This window comes from Erpetoichthys calabaricus, chromosome 13 (genome assembly GCF_900747795.2).
Source record: "Erpetoichthys calabaricus chromosome 13, fErpCal1.3, whole genome shotgun sequence".
Taxonomy (NCBI): Eukaryota; Metazoa; Chordata; class Cladistia; order Polypteriformes; family Polypteridae; genus Erpetoichthys; species Erpetoichthys calabaricus.
In genome coordinates, this window is record NC_041406.2 from 21,726,976 (window position 1) to 21,752,654 (window position 25,679).

At 39.7% G+C, this 25,679-nt stretch overlaps 1 protein-coding gene across 2 annotated transcripts in view; it reads left to right on the forward strand.

Annotated features, from left to right (window-relative positions):
- Positions 1–25,679, forward strand: part of pleca (plectin a) — an 828,744-nt gene that overhangs the window by 169,769 nt on the left and 633,296 nt on the right. For both annotated transcript variants that reach the window (XM_051935602.1, XM_051935603.1), the window contains one exon: positions 1,669–1,864. In XM_051935602.1, coding sequence (XP_051791562.1) covers positions 1,669–1,864 — 196 coding nt within the window. The remainder of the gene's footprint in view (positions 1–1,668; positions 1,865–25,679) is intronic.

Here is a 25,679-nt window from a genome sequence, read left to right on the forward strand (position 1 = left end):
GAAAAAGAAAGTTTAAAAGTGAAATGACTTGTCCTTTATGTTTGGCGGAAGGTGTTCTTTTAAGTTGTTTTGACTGTCATTAATAATCCTTCATGTTTAGAAGCCAAGGTTATTTGCTCTTTATAACTCTCTGCAATGTTTTTGTCAATTGTTTATTATTTTTTCTCATGAACTATTAGGACTGTAAAAAAAATGCTGCAGTAGAGTGTTGCTGTGCCCCCAAGACATTGTAGGTAGGCGAAAATATATTCATGCAAAATATATATGTTAACCTGTGAAAAGATTGTAGGCTGTAACTTGCCCAACATTCAAGTCCTGTATGAGTCCGGGTTAAGGAAGCACGCCGCAAAAATCATTGCTGATCCGACTCACCCAGGGCATTACCTGTTCCAAAGACTTCTCTCCAGCAAACACCTTGGTACAGTGAAAGCTAAAACAACACATTACCTGAACAGTTTTATTTACATGTGTAGTTATTTTGACTAATCAAGTTTGAACTTCTACTCAGTTATCTACAGTATGTATACCTGCACACTAGACTGGCTGGATATTGTAATCCTATTTTAGCTCTTTAATTTTTGTATTGCCCTTGTATGCTGTATCATATTTTATAATTTTATATTTTGTCTTTTTATTTTTATTATTTTACGTTAACATTATACAAAGTTATTGTCTGTTTTACCTGCTTTTTTAAATTTACTCTTTAATTTAATATTGGTTTTTATCAGTATGCTGCTGCTGGAGTATGTGAATCTCCCCTTGGCATTAATAAAGTATCTATCTATCTATCTATCTATCTATCTATCTATCTATCTATCTATCTATCTATCTATCTATCTATCTATCTATCTATCTATCTATCTGTCTGTCTGTCTGTCTGTCTGTCTGTCTGTCTGTCTGTCTGTCTGTCTGTCTGTCTATCTATCTATCTATCTATCTATCTATCTATCTATCTATCTATCTATCTATTATATAGTGCCTTACATATCTATCTATCTATCTATCTATCTATCTATCTATCTATCTATCTATCTATCTATCTATCTATCTATCTATCTATCTATCTATCTATCTATCTATCTATCTATCTATCTATCTATCTATCTATCGTTTGTATTTTGTATTGTCCTTGTATGTTGTACCAATACTATCAGGACAAATTCCTAGTACACTTTAGTGCACCTGGCCAGTTAAAGTGAATTCTGATTCTGATTCTGACCTGTCTAAGATGGGTTGAAATCTAAGTAATCAATGTAGACCTCACATTTTTTATTTAATACATGGGTTGTCCATTTGGTCTGGTATAATAATAGGCACCCAATCCATTTCCTTCATGGCAGACTTTTCCTCATTTGATAGAGCCACCCATTTTCATTGCTTCCTCTTGGCGTTGCTGGTCCAACTGACTACTCTCATAGTCAAAGTGTTTTGCTTGGAAAGTATGACAGTGGTTGCTACCGGTCTGGTTTAGCGACTCTACCCTAGTCCTGTTGGGAGATAATAGTGATGTAATTAGTGACTGACACCTAACAAGAAAATGTCAATAAAATGATCAAAATGTATTTCTGTAAAACAAATATGTAGAAATCAAGGAAAAGCAAAACAGAAGTAGCATTAATTGTGGGCAGATCATGACAACAGCAGTAATATTTCCCCGTTGTTTTTTAGAAGCCCATGTCAGGGAGGAGAGAGCGGGTGCAGGTTGCTGTGGAGGAGAGTTCCAGTGGAAGCAGCAGCTCTCCTAGCCCTGGTGACACGCTGCCGTGGAACCTTGCCAAGCACCAAAGGACCAAGCGTTCAAAATCTGCATCGGGAAATGGAACTGTTTTGGATCCAGCTGAGAGGGCCGTCATTCGCATTGCAGGTAAGAAAATCCAGCACGGTGCTCCTTATAGGTGTATCGTCTTTGTCTTTCAAAGGTTTGGAGAAGCTGGTGCATTTTAAAGTGTACTTAAAGTGTAGAGACTGATATAGTTCTTGAGAACACTGTTTCATTTTGGCTGTTTTTGAATGCAAGTACCTTATAACCCATTCGAGCAGAATTGCATTTCAGACGTGCTAAATTTAATTACACAGGTTTCTCTGATAATCAATTAGCATGTAAGCATGACTAGTTAAGTGTAAGCTAAGGGAGTTGACCATTAGGACACTGAAGGAGTGGCTGCAGAAAATGGGGCTTTGCAGTCATGTGAAAACAAATAAAAAGCATTCATTTCAAGCAGTAATGTCTCAGCTGTATTTTTAAATCAGTTTAATGGTATTTTAATAAAAAAGGGTCTCACTTTCTATCAAAAACACGAACATCTCCGGTGGTGTCCAGACTTTTGACTAGCATATACATACGTAGTGCCTGGCATGGCACAGGCATATTTGTAGAATGGGTTAATGAAAAAAGCAAAGGTTTGTGTTAAATTTAATTAGTGATGGTGTCATTGACAGCTGTCCCAGCTATCATCCACACTGCCTCTTGTATTAATGTCTCCACTCCTATGAGTCGAGAATTTGTTCTTGTTGGGTCTGACTGGATTCCAGAACTGCAATAATTTCTTGCTGGTTTGTAATGGTGAATGCTGTCATGTCTGATCCATCCTCTTAGTTCAAGGTGGACAGCTCATAATGCTGAAATTATGAAGGAAAGCCAACAGAGTTGGAGTTAAACAGCAACCCTTTGATTCTCCTTTGTGTTGAGCTGCACTTGCCCTCTCGATCAAACCTCACCTAAGAACCCCCTGTAAAAGCATACAGTACTAATTTGTATATTATAGTAAATAGAAGAAGCATGCAGTGTTGACCAGGTAAGTAATGTTAAGCTGTCAGAATCAAGGTCAAAATCTTGGGTTCCAAAGTAGTCTATCTTGTCCGTATGGTCCTAGAAAGCAACTATGCAAAATTTGGTCCAGTTTGGTCAAAGGGTGTAGGATTAGAATCCTTGCTGTGAGCCAGCAAATGGCACTGGGGTGCTAACTGTAGCACACAAGTTTAAAAAAAAACACTATGACCACCCAGGGTCAAAATTATGGGTTTTAAAGTAGTCTTTGTTCGTATGATCCCACAGAGCAACTATGCAAAATTTAGTTCAGATTTGTCAAAGGGTGTAGGACTGTATTGGTAATACAGACCAATATTCTATTCTATATATACTGTAGAGATGTAGGGCGGCACGGTGGCGCAGTGGTAGTGCTGCTGCCTCGCAGTAAGGAGACCTGGGTTCGCTTTCCGGGTTCTCCCTGCATGGAGTTTGCATGTTCTCCCCGTGTCTGTGTGGGTTTCCTCTGGGTGCTCCGGTTTTCTCTGACAGTCTAAAGACATGCAGGTTAGGTGCATTGGCGATTCAAATTGTCCCTAGTGTGTGCTTGGTGTGTGTGTGTGTGTGTGTGTGTGCGCGCGCACGCGCCCTGTGGTGGGCTGGCGCCCTGCCCGGGGTTTGTTTCCTGCCTTGCGCCCAGTGTTGGCTGGGATTGGCTCCAGCAGACCCCCGTGACCCTGTAGTTAGGATATAGTGGGTTGGAAAATGGACGGATGGATGGAAACCTTATAGGATGGATGAACATTTAGAAACTGCATACAGGGGGTCCTCGGGTTACAACGTCTCAACATATGACGTTTCAAGTTTACAACGCTCACTCCCATAAAAACTTAAAAAAAAAATTGACATGTGAGTGTTTCGGCATACGCCGTTAGCATCGTACTTACAGACTACATGGGCGAACTAGTTTGGCTGCGCGCAGCAGAAGAATATGCAGTAATGCAGTGTATGACTGAGGGAGTTGGCAAACTAGTTTGGTTGTGCACGGCACAAGTGTTCTGTTTGTGTTGCTTTGTTTGATGGCTTTTTGGCCCTTATCATGGCTCCTAAACAAAAGTCAGAGTCTTCAGATGGTAGAGCTTTGAAGAAGTGGAAATCCATCACGATGGAAGTGAAATTAGATATTGTAAAGAGATCAGAAGAAATAAGGTAAGGAATTTATTTACACTCATTTTTTTGTCATTTTTTCTGTTACTACAGTACAGTGTACAGAACAGTATATTTATGTCCTTTTCCTTTTTCTGTGGCTTAGTTGTGTTTTTATGTTCCAGATTATGATTTTGCAAATGTGTTAGGATAGGTAAGTGACTTAGGCTAGGGTGTGTTTCGACTTACACCAAAATTCAGGTTGCATCACTGTTGTAGGAACGGAACTGTGTCGTAACCCGAAGACCCCCTGTATATTGTGCAGGCTCCTGTAAAAATGTAACTTTTAAGTATCTGTGTGTGTACGGAACTGGAACAGAAGTACAGCGACAGCCCATAAGAAGCGCTGAGTATTACAAGTGTGTTCAATGTGTAGTCTTTTGATCAGATATTATTTTTTTCTTAGTAACATTGTTTATCTGTTTGTGAGTGTTCTCAAATACAGTGTTTTCCACAGCTAAGTAAATGTTCACAACACCATTCTTGTCAGTTTTTAACAATGGCCTTTACAGTATATATGCAGCTGAATCTTTCATTGACAATGTGAAATTCCACTTTCCTAAATCAAATGCAGGTGATAAATCTTTGTTTAGAAGTACAGTATACTGTACATACTGTGTGCTGTTCCCTCACCGCTCCTAGTATTTAGCATTGATTAATAGTCTGAGCACTAACATTAGGAAGATTTACACTAAAACTGGCCATTCAGCTCAACAGAGCTTGCCAGTCCTATACAGTAATCCCTCCTCCATCGCGGGGGTTGCGTTCCAGAGCCACCCGCGAAGTAGGAAAATCCGCGAAGTAGAAACCATATGTTTATATGGTTATTTTTAGAATGTCATGCTTGGGTCACAGATTTGCGCAGAAACACAGGAGGTTGTAGAGAGACAGGAACGTTATTCAAACACTGCAAACAAACATTTGTCTCTTTTTCAAAAGTTTAAACTGTGCTCCATGACAAGACAGAGATGACAGTTCTGTCTCACAATTAAAAGAATGCAAACATATCTTCCTTTTCAAAGGAGTGCAAAGCAAGCAGTCAAAAAAAAAATCAATACGGCTTTTAAGTATGCGAAGCACCGCCGGTACAAAGCTGTTGAAGGCGGCAGCTCACACCCCCTCTGTCAGGAGCAGGAAGAGAGAGAGAGAGAGAGAGATAGCGAGAGACAGATAAAAAAAATCAATACGTGCCCTTTGAGCTTTTAAGTATGCGAAGCTCCGTGCAGCCTGTCCTTCAGGAAGCAGCTGCACACAGCCCCCCTGCTCACACCCCCCTACGTCAGCGCAAGAGAGAGAGAGAGAGAGAGAGAGAAAGTTAGCTGGATAGCTTTTCAGCCATCTGCCAATAGCGTCCCTTGTATGAAATCAACTGGGCAAACCAACTGAGGAAGCATGTACCAGAAATTAAAAGACCTATTGTCCGCAGAAACCCGCGAAGCAGCGAAAAATCCGCGATATATATTTAAATATGCTTACATATAAAATCCGCGATGGAGTGAAGCCGCGAAAGGCGAAGCGCGATATAGCGAGGGATCACTGTACACTTAATTCTTCCAAAATAATAAGAAGTCAAGTTTTGAAGGTCCCTAAAGTCCTGCTGTCTACCACACTACTTGGTCACTTATTCTGTGTGTCTGTGGCTCTCTGTATGTTGGAAATCTTCCAAATGTTTATGTAGAATTTACCCTTAACAAGTTTCCAGCTGTGTCCCCATGTTCTTAAAGAACTCATTTTAAAGTAACAGTCATGATCCACTGGACTCATTTCTTTCAATCATGTCACCTCTTAATCTTGTTATCCTTAAACTGAAAAGGCTCAGCTCTTTTAATCATTCTTCATCCCTTGCAGTACTGGAATCAGCTTAGCTGCTCTTCTCACTGTTGTGTGGCGTTTACATATTCTCAACATGTCTGCCTGTGGTTTCCTCCAGTTACTCAAGGATGGTTGGTTCCTGACTTGCTCCTTCTAGTACCTGTATTGCCTATGTGAAAAGGTGAACTAAATAAAATAGTTCTTGTAAGGGTCTGGCTAGTAGCTCTGTTTTTTTGTCTTTGGCCTCTCCTGTTCTTCTCAGCTAAGGCCATTTCACATTATATGACTTTTTGAGTGATTTCCAGCCATAGCCTTCATTTACACAATCTTTGCGAGTCAGAGGCAGTTGGTGGTGTGCTCCTGTGAAGACAATTGTCTAATGTAACATATGCATCGACTCACTCCAACTTTTCTGCAATTAGACCCAATTTTGTCCTTAGTTGTAGGGGTTGGCTCTGTGTGCATGAGAGCTGACAACCAATAAATATTCATTGAGAAGTACAGTTAATGAGTTTAAATACAGTACAGAGTAATGGGGATTGTGGAAGAGAGGTAAAAAAGAGAGTGCAGGCAGGGTGGAATGGGTGGAGAAGAGTGTCAGGAGTGACAGACGGGTATCAGCAAGAGTGAAAGGGAAGGTCTACAGGACGGTAGTGAGACCAGCTATGTTATATGGGTTGGAGACGGTGGCACTGACCAGAAAGCAGGAGACCGAGCTGGAGGTGTCAGAGTTAAAGATGCTAAGATTTGCACTGAGTGTGACGAGGATGGACAGGATTAGAAATGAGGACATTAGAGGGTCAGCTCAGGTTGGACGGTTAGGAGACAAAGTCAGAGAGGCAAGATTGTGTTGGTTTGGACATGTGCAGAGGAGAGATGCTGGGTATATTGGGAGAAGGATGCTAAGGATAGAGCTGCTAGATACTACTGTAAGAGGAAAAGAGGAAGGCCTAAGCAAAGGTTTATGGATGTGGTGAGAGAGGACATGCAGGTGATGGGTGTAACAGAACAAGATGACGAGCACAGGAAGATATGGAACAAGATGATCCGCTGTGGCAACCCCTAACGGGGGCAGCCGAAAGAAGAAGAAGAAGAAGAAGAAGAAGAAGAAGAAGAGAAGTACAATTAATATCATGCCGCAGTGAAGACCAAGGAATGTGGGTGTTTAGGATCAACAAACAGAAAAGAAACTCATCTGTCTGATGTCTCTTGTTTTATGTACCACCACAGAATGGAAAAAGAAAAAAAAAAGAGAAGGCCTGAGACTGCAGCTGAATTTGCTGCATCTGTAAACCATTTATACATCGCTGTCGGACAAAATATTATTGGCTGTTACAAAAATGGATGTGCATGACTGTTCTGGAAGATCTGCAGTTAAGTTAGTAAAGTAGGCATGACTGGTGGTTTTCAGTCGTTTAAATTGACGTGGTCCAGCCACAAGATCAGCAATGTACTGGCATAATGTAATATTGTCTTTATTGTCTAATAATAATTGTATGGTAGCCAAATGAAGGGGAAAGGATAGGGCATTAGTCGGGTATTGTGCTCTGTGGGTGCTAAGATACATTTGAGTTCCTCTTTCTCATGTCTGACCTTGTGTCTATTATTTTGCTTTTTTTTTTTTGCCTGCTTCACCATGCATGACCTTATTGTTGTTTCTTCTTGGATGTCTCCTTACCATTGTGCACTTTAATAAAGCAACAGTTGGTTTCCCATGCTAGTTACTGTATGTCTCTGTTCTTTTCTCCTATTGAGGCTTTATTGCCTGCCAATGCAGTGCCTCTTTGCCTGACTACCTCAGAGCATGGCTATCTTATCTGGGAAGCAATGCCTGAATAGGTGTGCTGATAAAACAGTCCGGTGATATGCATCTGACAGATTTGATAATCCATGAATGAAACTTGTTTCTTTTTTCATTTATTAAATTATTCCAAATTTAAACTTGTATCTGAAATGTATGGAATTCCTCCTGTGCTGCTTTGTTTTTCCACTGACTACCGAATTTAATGGCAAGTACAGATGTTATGGCTTAAAAAAAAACAAATAGCTGGTGGTTGAATTACTTTGAACTGATTCATAAAAGCTTGTGCTAAAGAAGCGAGAATTATGGAAACATGGACAAAGTAGGCAACATGTGCAAATGATTTAAGCTGGCTTATTCATTAAAGCAGAAATGTTTAAGAGCATTTGAAAACGAGGAGAAATTGTAAGGATGTGTTCGGTTTGCCATCCGTCTAAAATCTGATTTTTTTGAATTTTTGCCACCTTAATGTTTTTTTCCACCTTTTTCTTTGCACATTGGCCATTTTGCTTCTGTCAGCAGTTTATCATGGGTCCAGTTATACATGGGGAAGGTTAGCTGTCTCTCCACAATTGCACATCTTTACATTTTTTTCTGCAAAAAATATTTTTTCAGTCATTTATTATTCAGACTTAAATTTTTTTATAATCTGTTTTCTTTAAATTAACCATGCACACCATGGTCATGTTGCACTTTTACAAAGTGCTCAGTGTAAATTTAGTTTTTGGGGTTGTTACCTCGCACTCTACCCATTTAAAACATGTCTGGTTCATACTGGTCATGGGTTCTGACGTTTACTGGTTCTGAACAAGTACTGAAAACCCCAATGTTTAAAATGCTGGTATGGTTGCCAGCATTTCTTTAATTTTCGTACCTGAAGTAATAGTTTTTTAGCACCTTGTGCTCAGTTTTTTATTAGCACATTTGCAAGCCTGAAACACCCTGCGTTCTTTGAATGTGTATGGCAATGTAAACATGTTGGAGGCTCTAAGGGGTCCCCCCACCAATCACCTTCTTCTTCTTCTTTTTCTTTTGACTGCTCCCGTTAGGGGTTGTCACAGCGGATCATCTTCTTCCATATCTTTCTGTCCTCTGCATCTTGCTGTCTCCCCCATCACCTGCATGTCCTCTCTCACCACATCCATAAACCTTCTCTTAGGCCTTCCTCTTTTCCTCTTCCCTGGCAGCTCTATCCTTAACATCCTTCTCCCAATATACCCAGCATCTCTCCTCTGCACATGTCCAAACCAACGCAATCTCACCTCTCTGACTTTGTTTCCCAACCGTCCACCTTGAGTTGACCCTCTAATGTCCTCATTTCTAATCCTGTCCATCCTTGTCACACCCAATGCAAATCTTAACATCTTTAACTCTGCCACCTCTAGCTCTGTCTCCTGCTTTCTGGTCAGTGCCACCGTCTCCAGCCCATATAACATAGTTGGTCTCACTGCCGTCCTGTAGACCTTCCCTTTCACTCTTGTTGATATCCCCCACCAGTCACCAATTCCTTGTATTGATTTGTGAAGTGTTGATAATGCAGGGAGGTGCACAGTTGTGCAGTGGAGCACAGAAGTCTTATAGTACAGTTTAAGTACCACTACTCAGGTCCGAAAGCTGGTGTTGATACTGAAGTCAAACTTTTACTACTGGCCCAACACTAATTCACTTCTGCACACTTTAATTTGTTGTTGATATAATTTTAAACAAATAAATGTGCCATTTTTCCCATCAGTCTTCACTCAACAACTCATAATAACAAAGTGAAAGCATGTTTTCAGAAAGGTTTGCAAATTAAAAAACAAATTGAAATCTCTCCTTCATGTAAGTATTCAGATCCTTAATTCAATACTTTGTAGAAGACCCATTGGCAGCACTTCCAGCTTTGAATCTTCTTGGTTAAGTCTCTATAAGCTTTGTACACCGGGATTTAGGCAGTTTATTCCATTCTTCCTGGCAGATCATTTCAAGCTCCGTTAGGTTAGATGGGAAACATCTCTCAGCTGCCATCTTCAGGTCTCCACAGATGTTCTGTGGGATTTAAGTCTGGGCCTTGGCAGGACAACTCAAGGAAACTTAAAGACTTGTTCCAAAGCCACTCCAGTGTTGTTTTGGCAGTATGATTCAGGTCATTATCATGGTGAAAGGTGAACTGCCACCTCAGACCAAGGTTGTATGCACTCTGGAGCAGGTTTTCATTGAGGACATGTATATGTTTAACAACATTCATGCTATCCTCAATTCTGTCTAGTTTCCCTGTCCCTGCTGCTGAGAAACACTCCCATAGCATGATGCTAACACCACCATGCTTCACTGTAAGGATGGTATTGGGCAGGTGATGAGCAGTGCTTGGTTTTTGCCAGACGTAGTGCTTGAAGATCTGCCCAAAGTGTTCCAATTTTAGTCAGGTAAGCCCAAAGAGTCTTTTTCCTCATGCTCTCAGAGTCCTTTCAATACTCTTTGACAAACTCCAACTACAAGTTAGCCATTCTACTATAAACACCTGATTGATGAAATACCGCTGAGATAGCTGACCTTCAGAAATGTTCTCCCTTCTTAACAGAAGACTTCTTAAGCAGGGCCCTTCTTGTCCGGGTACTCAGTTTGGCCTCACTCCTGACACTAGGAAGAGTTCTGGTTGTTCCAGACTTCTTTAATTTCACAATTATTGAGGCCACCATGCTCCTGGGAACATTCAAAACATTAGAAGTTGTTTTATCCCTTTGCTGTGATCTATGTTTCAGCTCAATTTGATTGTGTAGGTCTACTGAGAGCTCCTTGGACTTCATGGCTTGGTTATATAGTTGCTAAAGGCACTATATTAGATAGATAGATAGATGGATGGATATGAAAGGCACTTCATTAGGTAGATGTGAAAGGCACTGTATTAAATAGATGGATAGATAGGCAGAATTAACTTTTTGTCCTTAGGGTGAAATGTGGCTTTTTACAGAAGCTCTTTAAATAAATAAATACACACACACACACCCACACACACCCACACACACACACACACACACACGCACACACACACACACACACACACACACACACACACACACACACACACACACACACACACACTATGGTCTGGGCACATACCAGAATTACTGAAAAAGAGGAAAACTTATAAATTGTTAAAGTCACAGTGAGGAATTATGCAATGTATTGCTGTTGATATAAGGACCCCCCTTAGAGTTTCTTGACACGTTTCTGTTGAATAATTCGTTGCCTGAAGGTCCTCTGTGTTAGTGTGTCAGAGAGAGGATGTGCAGCATTGTTCATAATAGCACTCAGCTTTTTTCTCTCCTTTGCTACAATCTCTAGAGAGTCCAGAGTGTGTCCTATAACTGAGCCTGCCCTTTTAATTAGCTAGTCGATTCGGTGGGCCTCTCTTGAAGTGATGTTACTGGCCCAGCACACCACAGCGTAGAAAAATGCACTGGCCGTCATATGCAGTGTGAATTGCGGGACCTTGTACAGTATACAAAGATATGTACCTTTCTAAATGATGTCAAGTCAATTATATTTGTCACAGTTGGTCTCCAAGTTCTAGAAACATCTCAAAGAGAATTAAGGCAAACAAGATAAACCTGACCACAATTTGGAGTTTTGGAGCAAAGGGACTTAATACTGTTATGATTGATAGATTTTGTTTTTTGATTTTTAATACATTTGCAAGCCTTTATGAACATTTTTTTTTTGACTTTGTAATTATGGGTTATTGAGTGCAGATAGATGGGTAAAAGTGCCAAATATATCCATCCATCCATCCATCCATTTTCCAACCCGTTGAATCCAAACACAGGGCCACGGGGGTCTGCTGGAGCCAATCCCAGCCAACACAGGGCACAAGGCAGGAACCAATCCTGGGCAGGGTGCCAACCCACCGCAGGCCAAATATATTCATTTAAAATTAAATTTACAACAAAGAATGACGAAAGATAAGGGGTCTGAATAATTTGGAATCCACTGTAATATTAAGTGTATTCTCATACTAACATTCAAATAATCCTGCCTCGAACTGCACAAATCTGTACCCATACCAATCTGGTCCAAGGCCTCAATGAGATGAATACAGCTTCCTCCTGTGAATTTCATATTTGTGCTGCATTATGTAACCTCATGACTGGTGACTATTGTTAACCCGCTCCACTGTCCTAATTTTAATATGCAGATCCTACTCTTCATTTTTTTTCTAAAATACACTACAGTTAGAAAAATCCCAATCTTGGGAGTCCTGTCCTCACTGACGTTCTTTACCTACTGTATCTTTTTAAAGGAAATGTCCACTTGTGAGGCTGCTGTGAATGATCATTCCATGGCCTTTTGTTTATTGATTTTTATGATGCCCATTTTTCTTGAGTGACTCTCCTTCAGTTGACAGCTTTGCATTAGCAATCAGCGTCGATTCCCTTGGCTGTACTGTCAGCATTTTGGAGGGGAGGGAGTCTTGGTCTGCGAAAACTGTCAATTTAGTGTTACCTACCCCACGTCCAGTCATGAAAAGCCTGAACTTTGAATTTATTCATTTTATTTTGTGTTGACACCCCATTTCTCCATACCTGTATGACTATTATTTTAAAAATAGTCATTTGATAAAATATTAGTTGAGAGAGTATAAGAAGAAAAGAGGGCAGATTATCAATATGACGACATACAGTACTTTACCATTGAAGATGACAAAAAAAGAAAACAAAGAGGAACAAATCAAAGATAGATAAAAAATACATCCATAAAAATCACATTTTCGTACACTTCAAACAAAATACTAATTTAATAGAAAAAGAAGAGGTAATAATGTATATACAGTGGATTCAGAAAGTATTCAACCCCTTCACTTTTTATAGTTTGTAGCCTTGGGGTGAAATCATTTAAATTCATTTATTCCTTCATCAAGCAACACTCAATGTCCCAGAATGACAAAGCAGAAACAGGATGTGATAAGAGGTTTGTGATGAAGTGCAGTTTTAAATAAGTAATTGTGAATGCTGGACCCTGCATGCCCCAAATGTGTGCTTCCCCGAGGTTAATTGGTGTGCTTGGCTTACAGTGCATTCATGTGCAAATGCAAATCAGTCATTCAGGTGTTTTATTCACACCTCGGAGTAGGTGGAGGACCCAGTTGGGGTGCTAAACTGAGCCTGCAGAGTGAGGAGAATTGAATGAGACCAAAAAAAAAAAGACATCCCGAAGGACAGCAAATGGGGGAAATGGTGAACAGTCAGGAGTAAACCAGATTGCCACAGCAGCATGCAGTGAACGGGCCTTCCTGGAATTCAGATAGCACCATGCTGGCGTATGGGATGATGGAAGTCTGGCAATGCGCATAGCAGAGGATGCCATTTAAGGCAGATAGGATGGGAGTCTGGAGAGGTAGTTTTAACTGTTGGTGTCTCCAACAGTTGGAAAAAACCTGGTGAGGATATGTGTGGTGAAGGACACACTGGGGTGACTAAGGAGGAACTTACTGCTGATTTGGTTTTACCTGGAACTGAGCGACTGTTTTATCAGGATTTTAGAATGGTTGTTTCTATCCCCCACAAGTTACTCTGGATTACACAGATTATTTATTGATGCACAGCACTTTTCAGATACTGTTTTGATATTGTTTTAAATGAAAGCACTGATTCACATTGCACCAACCCCTTGCAGTGTCCTCACTTTCCCAGCTCATCTCTGGGAACAGTATTTCTGGTCCCAGGTTTAACCTCCTTTGAAGTTAATCTTGAGTGTCACTCGGGCAACTGTATACCTGTAGATGTGTCTCATGTAAAACCCAAGGATTACTTGGGCTGTAAAAATGCCAGGCGTTACTCGGGCACCAGTAGAGGTGTGTCTTGTGTAATCATCAGGCCAAGCGTTACCTGGGTAACGGTGTTGACTCATCTTCTCTGAGCCTCATAATGGCGTCTCATAAGAAGAGCCTGTCCTCAGGAGTGATGAAGAGGTGAATCTGTGCAGTGAAATTAATTCTGGTGAATCCAAAAGTGTATTGTGCTGTTCATATTAGTATTATTATTATTCATCATCACCATCATCATCATCATCATTATTATTATTTGTATCATTTTAATTCTTACTACACTTCTGCCTATGTACTTTTAGTGTTTTGCACATTTTACAGTACAAAGATGAGATTTAATAAAAAATACCATTTTTATCAAAAATCCAAAAAATGCAACACTTTTTACATGTTTTTGTTTTTCATGCACCTTTTTGATATTTCAGTTCATTTCTGTGTGTTTTTTTTTAAGTTTCTGTACGTATAGTGCTGGTGTGTGCATATATCTATCTATCATATAAATTGACTGTATTGTGATGAGTTTAAAGTTTTGACTTTTAGTGATTGCTAGATGTAAATGACATAATCCCAGTGAAATTGGGCACATTCGTGAAATTGGGGTAAGCTTATTGACTTGCCAGCAAATACAGTTCCAGTGGAGATGATAAGTTGTGCATTTGTGCACGTTTTGTACAGCCTTTTAAGGGAAAGAGAATGTAAGCTTTTACAATGAGATAAGATTCTTACATTTCATTAACCATAATAGAATATTGGACTGCAATGTGTTTGATACATCAGATTTTTTACTTCTGCAATGTTCTGTTTGCTCTTTAGGAGCTAGTTGAATTTTTTTGTCATAATTTGGTTAAAATCACTTTATCAATTTTATTTTTGACAGTTATTTTGAAATCCATTTTGTTTTGTATTATCACAGGTGCTTTTATTTTGCTTACCTTTGCTAGGCCGCTACCATTCATCTAATGCTATGATGCACGTTGTGATGTACAGTAGAGTCCCGCTAATCCGAACTAATTGGGACCGAACCCTGTTCGGATTAGCGAAAATTCGGATTAGGCAGAGTTTTGTCATATAATGCCATATATTGACTTTATGAGGCGTATTAAGCATCTGATGTGTCAAGAATTAAAGGTAAGAAATTACGTATTCTAGTACACTGCAATTTAAACTGCACTGTAGTGTGACTGTGATCGGAGGTAAAATCGATATGACGGCCGGTACGTGAGTAGTAGCGGAAGGGCAGTGACCTAGACCCCCCGCCTAGACCTACGCATTCCTCTTGATTTCCGTTCCCAAACTATGAGTCACTGAGTCAGTGTGCCACCTGCTACTGCTGAGTGATGTGTTTTGTGCAATGTTATTGTTCGTGTGCGCGCACTTGCCCTGTGTTTTGTGAGTCCTTGTGAGTGGTGTGTAGTGTGGTTTCTTTACATTCTGTGCTTGTCCCTGCTGTTAATCATCATGGCAAGCAAACGTAAACATAACTCGTGTACATTAAAAGAAAAACTGGAAGTTTTGAAAAGACTTCACAAAGGTGAAAGTGCCACTCAGTTATCGAAAGAATTTGGTGTCGGGAAAGCAACAATTTCCAATTGAAAAAAGAACAGAGGTAAAATTGAGCAGTTTTGCACTACCACAAGTGAAAAAACGATTGAAAAACGCAGGAAGACGACAGTGTCTTCTTACGAAAAATTGGACGAAGCACTTTTCTTATGGTTTACACAAGAAAGACAGAAAGGAATCCCTATCACTGGCCCTCTATTTCAAGAAAAGGCGCTTCAATTGAACAAGCTCATGGACGGTGACGTATCATTTACGGCAAGTTGTGATTTCTTAGACCGATGGAAGAAAAGACACGGAATCAGGCAGCTTACAATAACTGGGGAGAAATTGTCAGCGGACAACGAAGCAGCTGTTGAATACCTTGAGTTCAAATGCATCATTTCTTCCTACTCGCCCCAGCAAGTTTACAACGCAGATGAGACAGGACTTAACTTTAAAGCATTGCCTACCAAAAGTCTTGCATCACAAGAGGAACGATCTGCACCAGGGTTTAAAATGGATAAACAGCGCCTAACTGTGCTGGCCTGCAGCAATGCTTCTGCCACAAATAAGCTTCCACTGATGGTTATCGGCAAATCGGCAAAACCACGCTGTTTTAAGAACATGAACATGAACTCTCTCCCTGTTTTTTTACAGAAATCAAAAGAAAGCTTGGATGGATCGTGCCTTGTTCCAAGAATGGTTTGACAAGCAATTTGTGCCAAAAGTAAAGGCGTTTAACAAAGAAAATGGATTGCCTCCTTGTGCTTTGTTACTTATAGACAATGCTCCGTCACATCCAGAAGAAATGCAACTTGCTTGCGATGATATCAAGGCTATTTTTCTCCCACCAAATGTGGGAGGAGGAAGGGGACGCGCCGACTGATGTTGTTCCACACACTGCCGCAGCCAATGCCCTTGATCTCGCTTTGCGCTACGTTGAGCAACACGCCGATGCAACCCCAACAGATGTTATGTTTATGCGGCGTTGGCGAAACATGGTTTGCTTTTTACGTTTTGTGTAAATGCTGTACAGAACATGGATTCTACATATGTGAGTAAATTCGAACTTGTTTCAATTTTAAGTAAGGCTGTATTTTGGATTTTTAGTTAGACAGCGAAATTGAAAAATTACAAGTTTCTTAAATGTACATTAAACGTACGACATAACTTGAAAAAACTTGTTTTCTTTATTTTTCCCAGTTCAGAAATTTTATAAAAATTATTTTTTTCCCTAGTCCTGTTCGGATTAGGCGGATTTTCGGATTAGCGGGGTTCGGATTAGCGGGACTCTACTGTAGTTTGCTTTTCCTATGTAAGACCCAACTTATAGCCTCCAGGTTTTAGGATAAATAAAATCAATGCATGGCTCAAGAATGAAAGTTTTACTTTGGCCATCTCATTTCTAAAATTTATGACTTTTGCATTTTGTTTTTGATATTTGGCCTTTCTTAGTCCTTCTTAGTGATCTTTGACCTATTTACAATAACTCTTTGCTTAGCCTTATGGGGCCTATTGTTTTTTCATTGTACATGTAACCCTTAGGACCCATTTTTGAAAAACATTGCTATGCAGATAATACACAATTATATCTTCCACTGAAACAGATCAAATCAAATTCTCTTAGACCTTTATTGGAATGTCTGGAAGACATTCAAATATGGATGTCACAAAATTATTGTGTCTTTTGGAGCTTCTGATTTTAATTGTGCTTCTGCAAGTAATCTTGGCCCTTTGACAACATACTGTAAACCCTTTACAAAACATCTTGGTGTGATGTTTGCTAATGCCCTTAAATTTGATAAACAGATTAACTCCATTGTTAAAGCCTGTTTCTGTCAGCTCAGGGTTTTAGCTAAAATCAAGTCATTTCTTTCTGTATATGATTTTGAAAAACAGATTCATGAGTTTGTGTCTTCTTGGCTTGACTTTTACAATTTGTTATACACTGGAGTTAATAAGTCATCTCTTGCTGGTCTACTGTTGGTCCAGATCGCTGCTGTCAGGCTTCTATCAGGCACACGGAAACAGAATCACATCTCACCAATTTTAACTTCTCTCCACTGGCTTCCTGTTTGCTACAGGATTGAGTTTAAAATTGTACTGTTTGTTTTTATGTCCCTGAATGGTTTAGCCCCCTTCTGTCTTACTGATCACTTACACCCTTATTCTCTTTCACAATCATGGAGGTCTTCTGACCAGAAGTTATTGGTCGTGCTGAGCACTACACTGAAGCTTAGAGGGGACTGAATAAGGAGTAGCATTGCACGTATACTTTGTCAGCATGCCCGTGTCAATCAAACACAGGAAGCTCTGCAGTCTACTTTGACTTTACACTGTAGAAAGATAAGTAAATAAATATAGGTAAACAACATTCGATGTGGCTTTTATAAAAGTAACATATAAATGTTTTTCATATAAAGACCATCACTAAACATAAACGCAAACAGTACCTCTGTAAATCCTGCTATTTCATTGAAGGACGTGCGTGTGGCAGATTGACTGGCAGGATGACACCCGACCTCTTGCTGCAGCCAAACGGTGCCATCTATTGCCTTTACAATTGGTGCAGCTGCGCTGTTCTTATGTGTGATTGGACATTTCCTACAGGGAGAGCTTCTGTTGTCTTTCTCTGATGTAGAACCCTCACCCTCATTTAAGCTCACCTCTGTTATAGTACGTTTTTATTTGAAAATAGCTGTGTCATATTGGGGGAGTGTGAACATGACTGAGCGAAAAAAACTGAATTAAAAAACAAAAACGCTAACCTTTACAAGTAGCATAAATTAACACTGGCTGTTACAGACTCAAATCAAGCGTATGTTTTTATTCTATAATAGTAACAATAAGAGCAGCTCACTACTGAAAATGGTAATTCTGGGAAGTGCCTGGAATTGAACCGGCAACCTCTTGATTATGAGTCAGCAGTTGTTACCGCTGCAACACCCAAACAGTCATGTCAGTGTCGTCCCATAACCGATTTCTTTTTCTTCGGTTATATTCTTGAATAAAAGTGCACTTGTTTTGTTATACGTATACCTTTTGTGAAAGTGCTTATTTGATATTTGGACTTCAGTCAAAAAGTTTGTCATTAGTACTATAACATGAAAAAAGTTACTGTTTTAGGTATATGTTCAACATTTCTGGTCTCGCATTTCCTGTCAACCTATATTTACATAGACTGTTAATAATAATTCTTTACATTTATGTAGCACTTTTCTCACTACTCAAAGCGCTCTCCAAATAGGGAGAACCCGGGAAGCGAACCCACAATCTCCTTACTGCAAAGCAGCAGCACTTCCACTGCTCCACCTGTGAGGAGTAGACACAGAACACACATGAAATTCATGTGTTCCAAATAGCGATGTATTATTTACCCTATACAACTCCAGGCACCTCACACCTAGATAAACAGAGTTGAGCTGGGAGAAGTTTTTGCCTGAGTTGAGCTACTACGGTTGGGGATGGGATCGCGGGCTGCTTGCTGCATGTGCTGATCGACACATTTGCAAAACAAAAGACCCAAATGGAGAGGTGCAAAGTAATTTAACTGGCCCGGGATTACGAATTTTTTCGTAGGCTTCAGGGATTCTAGTGTTATGGTCAATTTACTGCCCTGTTCATGGAGCTTTTCCAGAAGTTATTTTCAGTTCTTTTGGCGTGTATCATTATTGTAATGAAAAATCATTTGAAAGAGGAAGATTTCATTTCTGTCTTGAAGGGAAGCAGGTAATATATTTTGACTGGGGTGGCATATTCTTCATTCCCCTTTGACATTGCCATAACTGAAATCCCCAGCTTGGCTGCTGTTCCTCATGCTGAAATATTTGCTATCCATTAACATGCTTCATTCAAAGATACCATAATATGTAGTCTTGCTTATTCTTCCTCTAATTTGCCCAAATGCGGATCCATTGATAATCTGCCTGAGAATGTCTCCTACCCCCATAAAGAGAGCAAGGATTAACATCGGTGATCCCACAGTGATCTTGTGCTGTTTTGTTTGTTTCATTTGCCTGTTTTTATTTTTGAGAATTAAAATCAAGCTAAATGCCCATTTATTGCAGTGTTTTATGTTTTTGTTCATAGCTGAGGGTTTGGGGTAGGAAGAGCTTTGGTAGTAGTAAAGCTACAGTTGTTAGAAAATGTCAGCCCGATGACAGGTGGTTAGTGCTGGTGCCTGACAGCTGCAGCAGACTAATTTAAATTTTATCCTTGTCACTATATGTGTGAAGCTTGCATGTTATTCCTGTGTGGTTGTGGAATTTTCCAGCTGCAGTGTTTTTCTCACCCCCTTGAGTTTTCCCTGTCACGAGAGTAGTCTCTGGACCCTTATGTGTCTCAAAATGGTGGACATTTTTTTTCTTAGGAGTATGCTGAAAATACATGGCATTCATACATCTCAGACATTCTCCCTGTGTCTGTGCAAGTTTTCTTAATTTAGGTCCAGCAGTGGTGTGTATAAACATGATCCCTGCTGTAGACTGGCATCTCATCTATGGTTGTTAAATACCTGATATCCAACTATATATGGGAAGGTTCTTCCTCCTGCAGACCTTTAATGAGAATAAGTATGTATATTCAGTTGATAGGTGGACAATCAGATCCAAAGTGACACAAAAGCTATACACTCACTGAGCAAGCTATTAAGAACACCGTATTAATATTGGGTAGGGCCTCTTTTTGCTTTCAAAAAGCTTCAGTTCTACAAGACATGGATTCCACAAGATTTTGGAAACATTCCTTTGAGATTTCAGCCCATGTTGACATGATTACATCACACAATTTCTGCAGACTGGTCAGCTGCACATTCATGCTGTAAATCTCCTGTTCCCCCACATCCCAAAGGTGTTCTACTGGATTATGACCTGTTGACTGGTAAGGCCATTGAAGAACACTGAACTCATTGTCATGTTCATGAAAACAGTTTTCTCTGTGACAAAGTGCATTATCATGCTGGAAGTAGCCATTAGAAGATGGATAAATTATGGACATGAAGGGATGCACATGGTCAGCAACAATACCCAAATAGGCCATGGCATTCACATGACGATTGATTGGCATTAACAGGTCCAAAGTTTGCCAAGAAAACATTCCCTATACTATCACACCACCTCCACCAGGCAGGTTGGATGCATGGATTCATGCTGATAGTGCTAAATTCTGACCCTACCATCTGTGTGCCTCAGTAGAAATCAAGATTCTTCAGACCATGCTATGTTTTTTCAGTTTTCAACTGTCCAATTTTGGTGGGCCTGTGCCCACTGTAGCCTCAGCTTTCTGTGTTTGGCTGCCAGGAGTGGAACCTGACATGGTCTTCTGCTGTTATGGCCCAACTGCCTCAAGGTCAGATGTGTTGAACCTTCTGAGATGATTTTCTTCTCACTGCAGTTATACTGAATGGTCATCTGAGATACCGTAGCCTTTCTGTCAGCTTGAACCAGTCTAGCCATTCTCCTCTGACATCTGTCATCAACAAGACACTTCCTTCGTCAGACCTGCCACAAACTGGATGTTTTTTGTTTTTCCACACCATTCTGAGTGAATGTTTGAGATTGTTGTGTATAATAATCCAAGGAGATAAGCAGTTACAGAAATTCTTAGACCAGCCCATCTGGCAGCAACAATCATGCCACAGTCAAGATCACATTTTTTTCCCCCATTTTGGTATTTGATGTGAATATTAACAGTGAAGCTCCTGGTGTGGATCTGCAGGGATTTATACATTGCACTTGTGCCACATGATTGACTGATTAGGTAACTGCATGGAGAAGCAGGTGTACAGGTGGTCCTAATAATTGCTCAGTGAGTGTGTATATGCATAGTACTACTAAACTTCTAAAACAGGAGAAACGGCAGGTTACTTGACTTTCAAGGTCACACAATAAATTGGTAGTGAATGTTGGAGTAGGTTTCTTGCAGTTTAGTCCCATCAGCTTAGCCACCGAGCGACGTTACTTATTAAATAATTCTTAGGTGAAGTCAGCCCATCCCTCAATGGCAAGGTGTGACCTATCCCTTTATTATTTTCATAAGAATACCGGATGTTTACTCAGTGATTTTTAAGTAAGTGACAGTAAAGCAGCTGCTAATAACCACTGGCCTCCCCACCCAGTTTTCAGTGGTATGTAACTCATCTGATCTTTTTATGACAAGCTTTGTCAGAACCCTTTGATATTTTTCATCTTAATATCTGTAAAATGTTAGGAATGTGAGACACAAGCACACAGGAGCATTGGAGGGGCCAAGCAGGAGACTAAATTTTCTTTTCAAGTTGGTCTAACACCGAGTGAGGAGACAATGGTTGGAATCACATACGAAATAATAAGACAAACTGTTCCACAACAGTAGTCCAAATTAGTAACAAAGAGCAGTGCTTACTTAAATGCGTTATATTCAATTGGCAAAAGTTCACTGAAAATATCCCACTTGCTTTTATTTGTGGCATTCATGCTGTACTAGCAATTGCCTTGTAATCACTTTGGGCAAATGTGCCACAGAAAGTTGTCATTTACCTCTGGCAAGTGGAATACTAAAAATGGATTTTTGTTAAAAGAAAACTCTTGGTAAGAAGTGTGATTTAAGCAACTTTTTAACCAAACAGAGTGTTTAATACATACAAATGGACGACTGTATCCATCCATCCATCCATCCACGGACCCAGTTCACGGTTATACCATTGGCAAAGGAAATGAGCCAAATGTACACTGTGATCAGTCCATCACTGAGCATGCTCAAACAAACACTTGCACTAAGTATTGTTATTCAGATTTATTAAAACAGTATTGGGGGGCTGCGGTGGGTTGGCACCCTGCCTTGTGCCCTGTGTTGGCTGGGATTGGCTCCAGGAGACCCCCGTGACCCTGTGTTCGGATTCAGTGGGTTGGACAATGGATGGATGGATGGGAGGGGGGGGGTTGCATATTGATACATAGATAGGAAAGACACTATATAAAAGTGATAGATGGATAGGAAAGGCGCTATATAAAAGTGATAGATAAGGCGCTATGTAAAAGTGATAGATAGATAGATAGATAGCTTTATTTGTCTTCGGGCGAAATTTTGTCTTTTTACAAAAGCTCATAAATAAATAAATAGTCAATCCCAGTGAGGCACTATACAGGTGTATTGCTGTTGGTATAGAGAAGCCCCTGTGGCGTTTCTTGACACACTTCTGTTGAATGACTCGTTGGATGAAAGTCTTCAGTATTGGTGTGTCAGAGTTCATTGTTCATAATGGCATTTGTGTTTTGTTTTAATAGTAAACTACTCCCAAACTGCTCAAAGCACCTGGGTTCACATTTTGCCCATGCCATTGTCTTAATGCCCACTAGTGCTTCCTTGTTTTCATGCACTGAGCACTGATAACCAGTAATTTTTGGAAAGTTGAAAATATGGATATTAGAGTAGCACCTGCATTGTAATGTATTATTGTAATTTAATGCTTTTAGTTTCTTTATTATAGTTGCTGATCGTTCGTAGTTTAGCTACAGTTAATAGGACTTAATTTGAGTCAAAACCACTGATTATGATTGTGATCAAGTGAGAAATGACAATATGGAGAGAATGAATGTTGTGGCACTGACCCATTTGTCCTCTTTCAATTCTTATAGGCTTTTTATTTTAGTCAGAATAAAAGTAGATTGCCTCTTAGGACTTCACCGAGTGGAGTGGTGGCTCTGAGGCTAAGGATCTGCGCTGGTATCCAGAAGGTTGCCAGTTCGAATCCCCGTCACTGCCAAAAGAGATCCTACTCTGCTGGGCCCTTGAGCAAGACCCTTAACCTGTAATTGCTCCAGGGGCGCTGTACAATGGCTGACCCTGCGCTCTGACCTCAAGGGGTATGCGAAAACTAACAAATTTCTAATACGAGAAATCGTATAAGACGAAATAAAGAACAAAAAAAAAAAAAAAAAAAAAGGTTTCTGAAAGGTAGGTCACAAGGATGGAGCCTCCATGATGTGGGGTACTCTGATCATAGTATGACGCCTCCTTCTGGTAGCCCTTGAATTTACAAGCAGTGGACTGGAAGGGGCGGAATCAGCTGTCCTCATTGGGAACCTTCTCGGTACTGTGGAGGTGAGGGAAAACCACATGATTAGTGCCCACATCCCCTCTTGTGCCGGAGTGGTATTACGTACCTTAGATGAGCCCAGATGGTGATACTTTTGACGCGCATGCATGACAGGTACTGTTTAGCAAACTTTTGTTTATATATTTATTGTGTTGGATGTAGCCTTTAAATTATGTGGAAGAGCTGTGGCTCCACTTTGAAATCCTCCTGAATGACTTTGCTCCTCACCCTATCTCTAAGGCTGAGCCCAGACACCCTGCGAGAGAAGCTCATTTCTGCTGCTCATATCCACAGTCACTTCCCAGCACCTGTGACTGTAGGTAAGGGCAGGAACGCATATCAACCAGTAAATCGAGAGTTTAGCTCTTTCTTCAACAGGACTGACTGGTACAATGTCCACATGACTGCAGGCTCCACTCCGATCCCCTTATTTGGTCTCTTGCTCTTTTCTTCTGTCATTCGGGAACAAGACCTCAAGATACTTAAAACACCTCCGTTTGAGTTAGCATCCCATCCCCAAATCTGGAAGGCCACTGTTCCCTTTTCTGGCTCTAAACCATTTGATCTGAATATATCGTCTAAATTATGGTATGTTTGAGAAATATAATATCTTTGCATGTTTTGTTTGTTTTACGTATTCTTCTTAGGGTCTTTCTAAATTATGGTACTTCTTAGAATTTTGCTTTCTTTGCTTATTTCTAGTTTATTTACCATTAGTATTATTAATTTATCAAATCATTAATTGAGATACTTTTTGGAACATCATTTTTTATTTACTTTATTTTCTTAATGTATTGTTTCTAGTTTGAAATATGTTCATTTTTATGCCTTTTGGATATAACTCTTAACGTGAAGTACATTGCAGAAGTTTAATTTCTTTACCTAATTTACTTAGTTCTCTTTTGCCTGGTATCCTTAGTATACTTAGGGTTAATATTATCTGTTGGAGATTTGCTGTGCTTTTCAGAATTCCACATTCTCTTCTGTTTTTGCCATCGTTTCATCTGTCTTATGGTCAGAGCATTATATGGTGATGCATTTCAAGAATTATGAAAACAATTTTATACATTGGGATTAATAAAGTATCTATCTATCTATCTATCTATCTATCTATCTATCTATCTATCTATCTATCTATCTATCTATCTATCTATCTATCTTTCTATCTATCTATCTATCTATCTATCTATCTATCTATCTATCTATCTATCTATCTATCTATCTATCTATCTATCTATCTATCTATCTATCTATCTATCTACATGAAGGTGGTTAAGGGATCTTTGCAGATGGGCTGTTTGTGGCCTCAGGCCCCACAGTTTAAAATGCTTGTGCTTTGTTATGTATGACAAATGAAGACAGAGCTACTGCCGAAAGTAAACTCACAGTAATGACTGATGCTTTGCAGAGAAATTTTGGTTGTCTACTGAAATATGCTGTTGCCCTCCAATAACCAAGAATAAGCCATATAAAATGTACTGTTTATGAAAAAATGCAAAGGATCTTTAGTTCAATTAAATAATGACCTTTGCTAATTTTGCAAGACTACAGTTTTGGCCCTTAGGCTAGTTAAGTTTACACAATGGCCAAGCAAATTCCTGAATGCTGTCCAGACAGGCTTATTCTGCCGCACAAGAGTCAGATTTATGCACTGTGAACAATTGGGTTTGACTCGTGAGGAAGCAGATCTGTAAAGGGAAATACAAATACTTCCATCACTTTCACGCAGAGTCTGGCAGCAACAAGGCCTGCGATGTATCATCAGGAACGGGCACAGTGATCATCAGTACTCTAGCCCTCCTTGAAGACAGGGATTTCAAGAAGCTGAAATAAATAATTTTCTATGCCGGGCCTTGGGGACAGTACTTTGGCAAAAAGGTCTAGGGCAATATGTTTTATTGCTGCTGTCTTTTATACTTATTATGTTTATTTTATTATTTATAGTGTATTGTGTATTTGAAGTATTCTGCCTTTAAGCTGAGTCCTACCAACAAAAAATTTTGTTATGTGTATGCATAATGACAATAAAGAATTCTACTCTTCTACTCTTTTATTAAAAAAAAAAAAAAGATTAGCCATGTCATGTTCTGGTCATACACGCAGACTCCACCAGGTGGCAGCAGTAATGAGTATTCAGGTTTCCAACACATTTCCCATACATGTGCTGTAATGTTTCATATTTCACATCTCTTAATTAATGTGTTGCTTTAACATGCAGTGATGCACATTTCCTTTATTGTAGTTTTCAAATACATTCAAATAAGACATGATTATTCTCTAACATCACCCCAGGTTGCCACTGTGTTTGTTTCTCAATGAGCCTAGGATGAGCCCCTTTGTTGTTCTCCTGGTGGCAAGTTTGTGTCGATCTTTCTGATTTTTGTATCCACAGTGACTGACTAGAATGTCCATCCAAAAATTAAAAAATCAAATAAATAAAAAGAATGACCAGGGACAATTGATAAGTTGTTTAACCCTTTAAATTAAACCCCATTGTTTTCCTGGGGGAAAACGAACAATAATGCAAAATTTTAAAAAACTGTATAAAATCATCCATTTCCTCATTACTATAAAGTACAGTGTTTTATCTTTGACATGCCATATTGCATACCACATTGCGATGTTTTGGTTTTTTCCTCAAAGATTTGCTGTATCACAGCAACACCTGCCCAACACCACCTCCATGGCTTTCTTGTGT